Here is a 13675-nt window from a genome sequence, read left to right as displayed (position 1 = left end):
CTTCTTGTGGCTAATGGCAAGTCGGTAAGTAACCAATTTGGACTATGGAGTCAAAGTTGATACAATTGATCAGAATAGCAGCACTAAGAACTAGACGAGCCCCCAGTAGAGGGCAGAACCACGCCCATGCATGATACTCTGTATCAATTTTGATCATCCTACGTATATCCCTTCCTACTTGATTTGTTGACCTCTAACTCCACAACTGAGCAGGGGACCTTGGACTGATCTTCAGTGCCACGTTTGATTATCCTGACTTCAGCACTTGCAGAGATATCTGACCGGACATACACACACACATACATACTTACCCAGTCAGATACCGAAGCGAATGCAGTAACCCCACTGACGTACGTCAGGCGTGGTTAATAAGCTGTAATGATCATTGGTCCAAAGCAAAGTGACAGCAGTCACAGAGGACAGTACTGAAGATGAAGCACCGAGGCAAGTGGAAACAAGAGAAAGACTCGGGGAGTACAGTACTCTACCAAGGCTGCTCAGTCGTATCACTTCCAACGGTTGAAATCTTGAAAAAAAATGTGGTGGATATCAACAACATAGAACGTGGCCATTAAATGTAGATGTACCTACAAACAAAATGACGTTGTGCTGAACACATTCATGTGTTATGTATGTGTACGTTATTTATGGACACCGAATCACGTCACATAAATAAGCAGCAGGTGGCAAGCATTGATGAGATTCGGAGACACCCTCACAATTTAAAATAATTGTTCCTTTTGTCATTTCTGTTGGATAAGTCCAGATAAGTCTGCAGCGGTGGATTTCTAGTAGGATCATAACCATGTGATCATCAGCGGTTAGATGACGCAGTGTTCACTTGTTGTCATAGTTACAGTGTCGCTATGCCGCTATCTTGCAATATAGAGAAATCTTTTAATAATCCATGAATCCAGACAATAAGCCGCATCACTGCCAAAATGTAATCACTTGGTCCTTGTGTCATTTCTGACCTTCTCTAAAAATTTCTTCCAAATCTGTTAGTGTGTTTTTGAGTAAAGTTGCTAACAGACAGACAAACGCACATCGATCGTCACATAATTCCGCCTCCTTAGTGGAATAATAATGGGAAGAGAAAGTGATGTGCACAGTCTCACTGCATCACATGTTTGGTGCTGATTTTTTCTACTGCTGAGTTTTACCCAATGGGCAGTGACATGCTTTCAATATGTTGCTTTAATGACAAAAATGTGCATCAGACACTTCTTTTGCTGTTCAGTGCCTTTGGAGTACTTGAGGAGAACTTTGTGCTGAAGAAGGTGAGGATGGAAGCTTGGTTTGTAACTGCAACAGCTGAGGGTTTAAAACATGGTAGATTTTTGTGGAGGCTGTATAGGGCCATCACCGACACTACACTGAACATCTTATCCTCAGTACAGGCTGTAAGGGATTACCCTCGTTTAAATTCAGGTCTGAAAATGATCCCAAATTACATGACCGATGATTACGCCAGTCAGGGAGTCAAAAGATGCTGTCAAACATAAGCTTTTTACTTATTAGGGAGACCTGTCCAAATCTGCTGGACATGTGCACAATCATCCATTGACAAACGATTATGAGCCTTTCTAATGGGTTATTCTGAGAATCATTGATTTAGCCTTCATGATTTGATGAACAACACTTTCTGCAGATCACAAGAACCAAAGTTCATCTAAGCTTAAAATATTTTATAAATGATGTCTCATCAGAAACTGGTATCAATAATTGTTGTGATTGTGGTATTTCTCTATGTTTTAGAGCTGACTCTTGCTTTTTTTCTCTCACAAGCTGAACCAAAGACATACAGCTTTCTTAGAGCATGTGTGCGTGTGTGTGTGTGTGTGTGTGGTCAGGTGCTGGCTATACTAGTGGGGACCAAATGTTCCCACAACTGTAAGAAAACTGAAAACTGTGTCACTTGTGGGGACCTCATTTCGGTCCCCACAAGTTTAAACAGTGTTTTCTTGGCCATGTTGTTGTTACTGAAAAAAGTAAAAGTGCAAAAACGTTTCTTTAGGGTTAGGCATTGTTTTGGTCTGGGTTAAGGTTAGGGTTAGGGGTTAGATATGAATGGGAGTCAATGGTATGTCCCCACAATGATAGAAAAGCACAGTATGTGTGTGTGTGTGTGTGTGTGTGTGTGTGTGTGTGTGTGTGTGTGTGTGTGTGTGTGTGTGTGTGTGTGTGTGTGTGTGTATGCGCGTGTGTGTGCGCGTGTGCGTGCATGCCTGTATGCGTGTGTGTTTGTGCCCCAGTCATTGTGGGGTCATCTCTGTCTGACGCCAGCTCTCTCACTAATTATCTGCTCTCCTGTCTTCACCCGAGGCCAGACTCAGGCCATTACTTCTTGCGTTAGTCTCTGTCAAGAAGAGAAAAATCCTCTCAAGAATCTTTTGTTGTTGCTGTTGTTCTTCTTCTTCTTTTCTTTTTTCTCTCCTCCCATCAACATGCCTCCTGGGATGTCAAATAAGGCCTTATCAATGGATTGCTGACTGACAGCTCCATCTGATATTGTGGCAACGTGAAGACCGGGAAGCATGTCAATAATTGATGTATGGGGTTGTTAGCATTTTAGCTGTGAACACAAGAATGCATTTGTTACTGTGTTTGACGTCTACACATTTGAAATTAATAATTTGCCACAAAAATATTCAGACCACAGAATAACTGTGGCTCTTAAACTCATATTTAATCCATAAATCCTGCCTAATAAAGAGCTTCTATTTATCACTAGAGAATGTTGTTATCATGCTTACACTGGTGGACCACTTCTTTACAACAGGTTATAGTTAAAATCTTTAAATCAAGGAATTGTGAAGTGTTCCTAACTGAGGTGTTGCAGTAGTTCCATACTTGTTAGACAGTAGCGAGTGTCCCAAAGTTCACTGACTGAGAAATGAGGTCTGCTTCTTGAAGGTCTGCACAACAACAAACACTAGCCGCAAAATGTAACAGAAAACATAAAGAAGCTCAGTTTGACCAGTCTCCACTCTCCACATGACATTTAGCATAGTTGAGGAGACGCACATCAGCCGCAGTAGGACGCCCGTTCTACCGCAGCAAAGGCACCACATCAGTTTGCCAAAGGAACATGATTAGACCTTTGTAGGGAAGAGTGTTTCTGGGTTTGCTTGACTGACAGGAATCTCAGCTGATTATCACTCCCAGCAGGTGCAGCAGCAAACATGAGCAGTAAAGACAGTTGAATGTTTGATGCCACCCAGCAGAAAATGAGCAACAAAGTAAAAGTGTAGATTTATAGGTAGAAATAACAGCTACAAGTTATTACATTCAGAAATGATCAGCGTTTTAGTATTGTGTCAACAAATCAAGCTTGTCTCTTGTTTTCATCAAACTGAAAGATTAGAAATAATTCTTCATAAGTGATTCATTACAAAGAGAGAAAGTTCTGTTGGGAAACAGCTTTCACTGTTCTGTTCTGTTTTTATACTGTATTTATGTATTACACTTTAATTAATTCTAATGTTTTGTTTGTCTAAATAGTTTTAAATTGTCTTAAATGTTTTTATGCCTCAGGAGCTCTTTTCAAATGTCTTTATGTTGTTGTCTGACCTAAACAGAATGGCAATAAAGCTGCTACCAGTAGTACATCCTTTGCACCGTAAAAACCAACATGAAAGAACCAAATTTCAAATGGATTAAATATATTTATCTCATTCTTCATTCACAGGTTTCATGTATTGAGGTTAACACGTCTGATCAAACGTTCTGAGTTAAACTGTCTAACTTCAAATATTACTGGTTTGTTGCCTTGGAATTCAAAGCAGGCTGAGAGAATCTTCACTTTTTCCTTGTTGGTGTCACACATCACAGAAGTGAATCACCACAATCACAGACCACAGCACCAAATCAGCCCACTTCCCACAGTAAGGACTCATTCACACAAATACAGCCAACGCAGCTTCCAAATGACAGCCGTGTCTGCTGAGGACCATTCACTGAATTCATGACCAAACTCCTCCAATACCAGAGTTGATGAGCTGCTTTTCTAGGAATAGTTTTGAAAATTGTGTCAGTGTACCATAATCTGAAGTCTTTTATGTATGTTTTCCATCACTTCACCAATTATAACCCTACCTCATCACATATGCTTTGAACCAGTAATTTATGCCAGCGAATTTCCCAGGACTGTACTAAACACTGTCTATAGCTGGATTATTGAACATCAGTCCCTCTTCACCACTCACTGCATGCAGCATGAACATTCATGGCCGTATTAACCTTCCACAGGGCACCGGGGCAGAAATGTGTTGCTTGGTCCCAAATGAGCTTCAATAGTTTCATTACTGCTCCAGAAAGCCAGACCTTAAGAAAATTAAAGTTTTCAGTCAATTTGTTTGAAAAAACAAACAAACAAACAAACAAACAAACGTTGTTGCTATGAAACTGATCATTTTTAAACAAAATCCAGTACCAGCTTCTAAAAAATATGGTTCATTTTATTTTATTTTTTGTGCTAGTTTTTCCAGTTTTGTCTGATGGTAAACTGAGCACCTCTGGGGTTGATGACTGTTGCTCAGAGAGAAGAAGATATTAGAACACAAAAACCTGAACTAAGGGATAATTACAAAGATTTTCCTGTATTTTTTTTTTACATTTTACATACTGATTAAGTGAATTAAGTGAAAGAAAACCAGCTGTCAGATGTATGAATACAGTCTCTAAAGTTTCTTCTATGATAAAATATTAATGTATTTTTGCAAATTTTCCTGAGTTAATTATTTGACATTGAAACAAAACAGACCAATTTAATAAAATGTAAATATACAACAAATGAGCTCAGTGTAAACTAAAGCCATTCAGGTCTGAATCGATTCTGAAGTTTGAGGATGAAGCACCCAACACAGTGAAGATTGTACGTCAACTGAGTACATTTCTGACCAATTTGCAGTTTACCAAATCATGCAGATAAACCAACTATTTAACCTATTATTGTTCTGTGTCATTACTATTTAGCATACAGGTTTCTACTTTATTAATTTCTCGAAGCTACACTGCAAAGGCCACCAAAGGACAAATTAAACCACAAGTCCAATGGAGCAATTAGAGGTTTCAACAGGTTTCATACAAATCCTCAGTTTAAATCCCCAGTTGAATCTAAACTGTTTATTTTATGTTATTATAAATTAAATGTCAAAACCACAATGTAATCACAATAACTGTGTCAAAGCCTCTGTTCACACCACTGCAAATCTCTAACAGGGCATCCACTTGACTAAAAAAAAATCTCAATGTTCCTTTAAACGTCATTTTATGTTTCAAGGCAGAAGCTGCAAATAAAATTGTACAAGACCCAATCTCTAACTCAAATCCACACATAAACACAGAGTTAAACTCCTCCATTTTAATTTTAATCAGTTTAGGTAAAATATGTTCTGGAACGTATCTTTGTCATTAGGACACCCTATTGAAATGTATTTGTGAATAAAACTGTGAATAAAAATTTAACACACACACACACACACACACACACACACACACACACACACACACACACACACACACACACACACACACACACACACACACACACACACACACATATATGCTCTTCAAAAATAGGGATATGACAATCTTGAGGAGACAGAAAATAAATAAAAATGAGACGCTTTATCCACTGACGGAGAGAAATCAGCAGTTTGCACCAGTTACCATGTCACCAGCTGGTGGTTTATTCAGTTCATGACACTGTTTACATCCTACATGAAGCATTATTTAGACTCCCAGCACATTTTCACACCACAACACGGACACCTCGTCATCGCCGTGACGTCACTACATTTACAACTCAAAAAGTAAAGAGAGAGAGAGAGAGAGAGAGAGAGAGAGATATCTTCACATACACCTTTAATCAAAGATACTCAGTATGTCCGTTATCAGTCAGCCACAGCGGCTGTTTGAATCCTTCTAACGGGCAAATTGCACATAAATATATTCCATTAAATAAAGCCGAGGGCACCTCAGCTCTCCGTGTGTGTGTATTTGTGTGTGTGTGTGTGCGTGTGTGTGTGTGTGTGTGGCTAGCTGGCTGGTTGGCGTGTATCGAGGAGAGAAACAGAAAAATGGTTCTGCCTATCCCAGCTCCCAGCTCGTTTCCTGGGCAGAAAGAAAGGGAGAGTCGCCCGCCCGCTCTCCGTTCAGTCTGGAGTGGTTTGAAGCTGTGCTCAGCTTCACAGTCTGCTAGAACATAACTGAAGAACGACGGAGCACTCAGAAAAACACCCCGGCCACCACGTAGCACTCCTACCCTGGCATGGCAGGGGAGTGGAACAGCGGATTCTACTGATTTATTGATAAGGTGGTCTGATATTTGAACCCACAGCTGCACGTTTGGATTTACGCTGTCAAATAACAAAACAACTGTTTTCTTTCTTCTAATTATTATTTATATTTATGTCGCCAAGTAACTCTGGACATAATATAGGCTGTATGAATAGGATTTTATTTCCGATGAAAGGTGGATGAGTTCTGAATCCCAGGTTATGTTCTGTCAGCTTTCAATGCCCTCCACGGTGAGGTGAACGGAGCTCCGGGCTGCACGGCGTCCTCCGTACACACCGCCGTGGGAAGCTTTCAGGTCCGGAGACACGACCACGAGCGTCAAAGCTGTTCAGAGCGCTGTCTGTGAGGCCGGGACCGGGACCGGGGCCGGGGGAGTAACAGGGCTGTCAGCCTGCAGCGGGGAGGCAGGGACCCGGCAGGGAGGCGCTACTGTTTGAGTTCCAGAGCCCAGACATGCTGAGGCCACCCCGTCCGCCCTTTGCTCTTCTTATCGCCCGCTGACGAGGAGGACGACGACGAGGATGAGGATGATGATGAAGTTGTCTTCGGGATCTCCACCTGCAGGCACATGACAGCTATTCTTATTATCCATCCTGATGTCACTGAGCCCCTATAGTCTGCTTTGTGTGGGCTAAGCATTTACATTCAGTCAGAAACAGAAAATCACAAAGAATGAAAACACTGAACGCTCATCTACAGTCAAAGGGGGGCAAAGAAAGAAAGAAAGAAAGAAAGAAAGAAAGAAAGAAAGAAAGAAAGAAAGAAAGAAAGAAAGAGGGTGTTTGATGCCACAGACATGACACTGAGATCCCTGAACACAACATTAAATCTCTCACAAACATTTCCCCTCCAGCTGCTGTGGAACGTTTTATATTTAGAACTCTTTATGTTTCGTATATATTTTTTATTTATTTTTTGCCAGCAGCTGTGACGCGTTGAGCGCAACATATTAAAAATAATATAGAACAGCAATGCAGCAGTAAAATCGCCTCTGTCCTATTTATTTTTTATTTATACAAACAGGCTGCTTTCTTCTCCATTTTGCACAAACACGCGTATAGGCCACAACCGGACGCACAGTTTCAGTGTATTTGTAAATCAGTTTAAAGGATTACAGAGTTCTGATGGCCATTATTTCTTAAAAATTTTAACAACAATAATAATAGGCTAAACAGTTGGAATTAAACAACTGATCTGCTCGGTACAAACTGATTTAGAGTGCAGGGACGGATTGTGAGCGCAGACAGAATCAGCGCAAACCCTGGATCCTGATGGGTCCTGATGCATTGTTCGGGCTATGTTCAACCGAATCACCGGGATCTTCTGGATTTAGTCCCGAATCACATTTCCATCGTGCATGGCATCGACCTTCATAAACAGCCTGCATCCGTTGTGCAGCTTTAAAATAAAATAATAATAATAAAAACTCTCCAGTTCAGCTCGCATTAAATGCAGCTTCCATCCCAGCAGCAGGGAGGACATCTGACCCAGAGAGAGTCCGTGAAACAGTCTGTTTCAATATTACGCTGAAAATATAAAATAGGAAGGCTTCCAAGTAAAATGAGTAATTTTATTTTTATTTTTGGTCACGTTCAAAGCTCATATTCTTCTTAAATATGGGAGTTTGTTGCGACAGGGCTCCTTAACACCGCGTAACGAATTTTCATGTTTTATTACTGCGCAAATTCATTTTTCAGTTTCAGCTTTGAAGCGGCTGTACGTTTAGCAATTTAAATATAGAGAAACGAAAGGAAAATAGCTTAATAAAAGGGAGATAGACTGGATGCTAGGTGCTCATAAAAGATCAGACAGATTGCGTTGAAGTGTCAAATCTTTGAATCTAGGGGTGACTATTTGCTAAAAAAAAAAAAAACTTCAAGGGTAAAAGTGTAAAAAATAAACTGGATTGGCAAATATATTATTTCTGTGTTTGCCGATCCGTTAATAAAGCCATGAGGTCCAATAAAATGCGAGTGTTCCCTGCAGAACGTGTCTGCAAAGCCTGCAAGCAAGTGGAGTGTTTGAATGAGAAAAAACAGAAATCTACGGCAGAAATCCAAATAAATTAATCCGCACTTACTCCATCTGCAATAATAATAATAGTAATAATAATAATAATAATAATAACAATAACAACAACATGAACAATAATAATAATAATAATAATAATAATAATAATAATAATAATAATAATAATAGGTGTGGATCAACTGCAATCATAATTTGACACTTGTACATACAGACTAAATAATGGGCTTCCACTACATGTTTTTATTCCACATGTCACTGCTGTGCGGTACAAGCAGATTCCATGAACATAGAATTGTTTCATGCCAATAATTATTTTTTACAAAATTCTAAAATATCGGTTTTAATTACATCTTGTTGCAATCACTAATTATTATTTTTTTAAAGTGTAAATCTTCTATGTACAGCTTCAAATGTGTGATGTCTCCCCCCAGATCTTCAGTATTTATGATACTTAACAGGAGGATTTGTAAAGACTCTTGCGGCAAACACTTGACATCAGTTTGGAGTCGGAGCCACTTGTCAGTTTCCAGACTGTTATTATCTGTATTAGTCAGCAGCGCCTCTGCTCAAATTAAAGCTCATCTTACAAATGTTACTACATTTAATTTAGCACCAAAATAATAACAAACAAGAAGAAAAAATAACAACAAAAAAGTAATTAATGAAAATAAAACTGCAGAAAAATCAAAAGACATGGTAGAGTAATTTTGTCACCAAAGCCTAATGGTTTTAAACGTCTGAAATGATTTCAGATGACGTAAGTTTTCTAATTCAGTTGCTACATATGAATATGCACATCTTTATAATACTGGATTCATGAATTAAAGTAAAGCCTAAAATTAGTCAATCTTATGAAACCAAATGTGTCTTCTGCACAAATTGTATCCCTGAAATATTTAATAATAATGCAACAAACTAAACAAATGCACATCAAACCAGTTCGCTTAAAGCTCACCCTCCTCCAGCCTCTCATTTTCACCATCAGAGATTCTTCCTCTTAGATTCACTCCTGGGTTCAGATCATTAATATGAGAGCAGACTGGGGAGGATCAGCAACATTAAGGGCTTACCTTAGCTTATCTCTCTGATCCATGTTTCATCCTAACAACACATTCAGGGAAATTTTTTTTAAACTAATTAAAGAATTGCGTTCACGGAGGATTTTTTTGGTATAGCAGGGAAGCGTGTATTTCAGTCCAGAACTGGGGTTTCATGAAAGAGTTGACATGAGTTATGAACATGACTAGATTCTCCTATTAGCAACTGCAGTTTGAAATGTGAGGAAAAAATTCTTTCTGGCTTCAATTAGGCCTCTGCGCCATACTTCCTATAGGCAGCAAGGAAGCAATTATTCTCTTGTATTCTCTTCTGTGCTGTTCCGACATGGTATTGTTTGTTTCCACACATCATGTCACTACTGGACAAGCCTCCATGTTGTTGACTGTGGGTAGCAGAAGATGTGGTGGGCATGATTTATCCTGAGATAAGTGTCAAAGCAACAGGCGGCTAGTCTTGTCTAAGTATGCAGAAACAGCGGCAAGATGCTTAGTTCTGTTTGCAGAAAATATAGATATGATCATAAAGAGGATATTTTAGTAACATAAAAATAAAATAACAGGAATTTGATAGTACTGGCTGCTGTGTTTGGATCGTGTGTTTGGGGATCAGCTGAGTGCAAAAGGCACATAATAAAGAGAGTTGGGACCTTAAATCTTTTGGATGTGCTAAACAAATAAATTCCCAGCGAATGCAGGCCCTTATAAATCTGTAGCTGTAGGATATGGGCAGCAGAGGCGGAGCTGGGATCGAAACTATGTGGATAATATAGCAGGCTGTGAGGGTAAAACCATCAAAAAGTGTTGTAAGGACTAATAGTGGTGGTCTGTATGGCTGAACCTGGCCCCTCCTGGCTCCAAGCTGTCTGAGAATGGCAACCAATTTTCTGGCTCCACTCTTACATAGGCTCGATCATTTGTACTATATGCCAGTTTTGTGTACAATCTTTTTTGTTGTACGGTTCAATGGTACAGGGAGGGACTAAGTTTCTTCATTTAGTGATTGACAGTTAAGGGTCAAGTGACCAATATGCAAACATACTTACATTTTACTGTTTACTCTCTCTTCATTGGCTTTTTAAATTGGTCTCCCAAGTAAATGAGGCTATAAGATTACCCTTCATTTGTGTATATGTGAGTGTAATTCCTGCACAGGAAACGCTGTGCTGCTGTCTCTTTTTTTCTCTGCTGCATAGCATGGCTGCTTGGTTTCTGCTGGTTCTCTAGGCTCTCAGTTAAAAAAACAAAACAAAACAAAAACATGGTAGAGTTAACTGCTTTTGGAGGTGTAGTCTGCACATTTCTACAGTGACCATGTGTCTGCATGGATGAAGAAGATAAGTCCATAAAAGATTATCATAAAATAAACATGAAAATATAAAATTCTAATCAATTATATTTATATAGCGCCAACTACAATTTAGATTACAGAACCCATTTGCCCTGAACACCCAGAGCAAGACCTAAATCATCACGAAAATATCAAATAACTGTTAACTAATTGATGTTGTGTATTAGCTAATTTAGCTCTGACTATACATATCCAGACTGTCCCTCAGTAAATCAGGATACATCCGTCCACAGCCAATCGGCACAATATTCCTGCCGGCTTATTATTGAATCAAAATAAAATCGCAGCCACCAAACTACTGCTGAATTCCATATTTTCTGCGGCTTTTGTCATTATGCAGGACGTATTTAGTGAGTTGAATTTATCACAGAGTTATAAATTCAACGAGCTAATTATTATATTTATAGTAATACAAAGCGGCGCTGGCTTATAGCCTGATTGTTGCAGGTAGAAACTAAATTTGCTTTATTTTTATTCACAAGTTTATTATTTAAAAAAAAATCTAAATTCCAGATTTTGCGTTGTCCCAGCCCCTAGGTTGATACACCAAATCAGGTCCGTGTGTGTGTGTGTGTGTGTGTGTGTGTGTGTGTGTGTGTTTATGGATCTTGGACTGAGTCTTCTCTATAAGGCAGCAGAGTGACCGTCAGCCTCGAGCAGAGCTCCAGGGCTTCATTTCCTCCAGCAGACAGTGCACTAAATGAACGCTGGTGTTGAGTCTGTGCTGTGTCTCCTCTCGGTCGCTGCCTCTCTGTTAACAGCAGACCTTATGAGACAAGGTGTTTGGATGCCCAAGTGACCTTCAGCCATTAATCTTCCTGAGATAAACCATTAAAGAACAAGGAATAACTCGATTTCCGAAAAGCAACTCCCGTCTTCTCAGCATGAAGATTGCCGGTGAAACAAGGTCATGATTTGTGTCAGGGGAAAAATAAGTGAATTAAAAAAATAAATTGAATTTATATGAATTTATATTTATATGAGTATACATTTATATCTGCATATCACAGCAAGGCTATGGTTTCTCCCTAAAATCTACCTACATAATCCACTGAAGTCTTTTTGTCAAACTGAAAATACGAAAAGGGCCTTTAATAACAGTAATATTAAGCATTTTTATCTGCTACACATTTTCTCCAGGGTTTGCTCTACATCTGCAGCGGGGCTGTTAGCTACAGCGTTTCTTTATTATTGGGTTTATGCAGCAAGCCAGAAAAAATATTACTTTCAGCTACAAGTGTAGGCTGTAGGTGTAGCCTGCGTTTGGCTAACGTTTAGGATATTTAAGTGATAAGTTGTGCTAAATGAAGCTAGCATGTGCAGGTTAATATGTGCGTATTAGTCTGCTCTCCTCTTCATAAACAACCGTTCAGGAGCGCCGTGGTGTTTATCTTACCGCCTCTCTCTTCCTCCGCTCCTCCCGAGCCTCCGTTTTCTTTAGCTCGGCCTTAAAAGCCTGCGTGTCTCCGTGCTGTCCGTCCTTGTCCAGGATGTCCATCAGGTAGGAGATGTAGCTGGTGGCCAGCCGCAGCGTCTTGATCTTGGACAGCTTGGTGTCGGCCGGGACGTTCGGGATACACTCCCGCAGCTCCGCAAAGGCCGAGTTTATGCTCTGGGTCCGCCGTCTCTCCTTACGGTTGGCCGTGGGTCTCCGCTTCACGGGCCGAGGGTGTGTGTGATGGTGGTGGTGCATACCGACCGTGTTTCCGTTTACCGAGATTGTGCCGGGCCCCGGAACCAGGCCGCCGGGGCCGTAGTGGTGGTGGTGGTGGTGATGGTGGGGGTCCAGGCCGCCGGTGGACCCTCCGCCGCTGTTGCTATGGTACTCTGGACTGTAGCCGGGCGCGAGGCTGTACTCGGTGGGAGACATATCCGCGTGGCTTATAAGCCAGCTCGTGAAATACGGAGGCGCACCGGTGTCCTCGTGACACCGACCGGCCGCCGCGGCGTGTAAGGAGTAGTGGTGGCTGTCGTGGTGGTGCATGACCGGGTGGTGAGGGAAGCCCGAGACCAGACTCATAGTGACACACACAGACACACACCGAGGCACGCGCACATACACATACACACTCAGTCACTCACTCACACGCACGCACGCACGCACGCACGCACGCACGCGCAGGTCCTGCTGGGATGCTGCAGCTGTAGACTGGTTTTGGCTGTTTAGTTGCTGCTCAGAGCAGATGTTTGCATCCTGAATGCTGCATCCAGCGGCTTCCGACCGTCAGGGTCGGTATTCCTGCAGCAGGAGGCTGGAGCCGGCCTAAACCCGTCTGTAGTGGTCCTCTCACTTCTGTCCAAACCACTCCTCCTGGGACATTGTTGTTCTGGGTATATAGTCACAGTGGAGCCTATTCCTCTTCTTCCTCCTGAAACTCACTCGCAGTATTACTTCTTTTTCTCCCCGCTGCTCCTCATGCCGTCCTCCTCCAGGAGTCAGGTAGATGTGAGCTTCAGCGCCGTGCAGCAGGGCAGGACCAGTCCGGCCAGACACCGGGTCACTACTGGCTGCTCATACTGAGCTATTGGAAATCCTGCTAGACTGTGAGAGAGTGGGAGAGAGGGAGAGAGAGCTTCACTCATACGTCATCTTTACTACCGGGGAGGAGACAGTGACCTCACAGTGTGTACCAGCCAATCGCGGCCCACCTGCAGCTCTGTTTACTTGTCCTTAATGTCAATGGGCCTGCTAAGTAGACCTGCTGGCGCGCGCGCGGGCTGGCTAGGTTTACGCGTACAGGAACTATTAGCAGAGAAGAATGAAGCGCGAGGATCTGTTCTAGTTTCATTGAACGCTATAGCAGCCTACACACGATGTACCACAAGGTTAGCAGCATAGTGAGGGAGGTTACTTATATATGGATTTTAAATTGTTTTTGACCAAAAATAGCTGCCTCTCATTTTGGGATGCATTTTTAAATCTGCACTTATTATT

General features: G+C 41.3%; 1 protein-coding gene across 1 annotated transcript; it reads right to left on the bottom strand.

Annotated features, from left to right (window-relative positions):
• Window positions 1-5645: 5645 nt before the first annotated feature.
• hand2 (heart and neural crest derivatives expressed 2) lies at window positions 5646-13262 on the bottom strand. The gene is made up of 2 exons (XM_022217344.2): window positions 12137-13262; window positions 5646-6861 (listed from the first exon to the last, which is right to left on the bottom strand). Exons 1-2 carry the CDS (start codon window positions 12758-12760, stop codon window positions 6730-6732), a joined length of 756 nt encoding a protein of 251 aa, XP_022073036.1. The 5' UTR covers window positions 12761-13262; the 3' UTR covers window positions 5646-6729.
• Between the last annotated feature and the right edge of the window lie 413 nt (window positions 13263-13675).

Source organism: Acanthochromis polyacanthus, chromosome 3 (genome assembly GCF_021347895.1).
Source record: "Acanthochromis polyacanthus isolate Apoly-LR-REF ecotype Palm Island chromosome 3, KAUST_Apoly_ChrSc, whole genome shotgun sequence".
NCBI classification, from domain to species: domain Eukaryota; kingdom Metazoa; phylum Chordata; class Actinopteri; family Pomacentridae; genus Acanthochromis; species Acanthochromis polyacanthus.
Note: the sequence above shows the minus strand (reverse complement) of the source record. Positions and strands in the feature narration are given on the sequence as shown.

Coding starts and splice junctions, on each gene's coding strand:
- hand2 (XM_022217344.2), bottom strand. CDS start 12,760: ATGAGTCTGGTCTCGGGCTTCCCTCACCACCCGGTCATGCACCACCAC. Junction 6,862..12,136: donor AGCGGAGGAAGAGAGAGGCG/GTAAGATAAACA, acceptor ATGTGCCTGCAG/GTGGAGATCCCGAAGACAAC.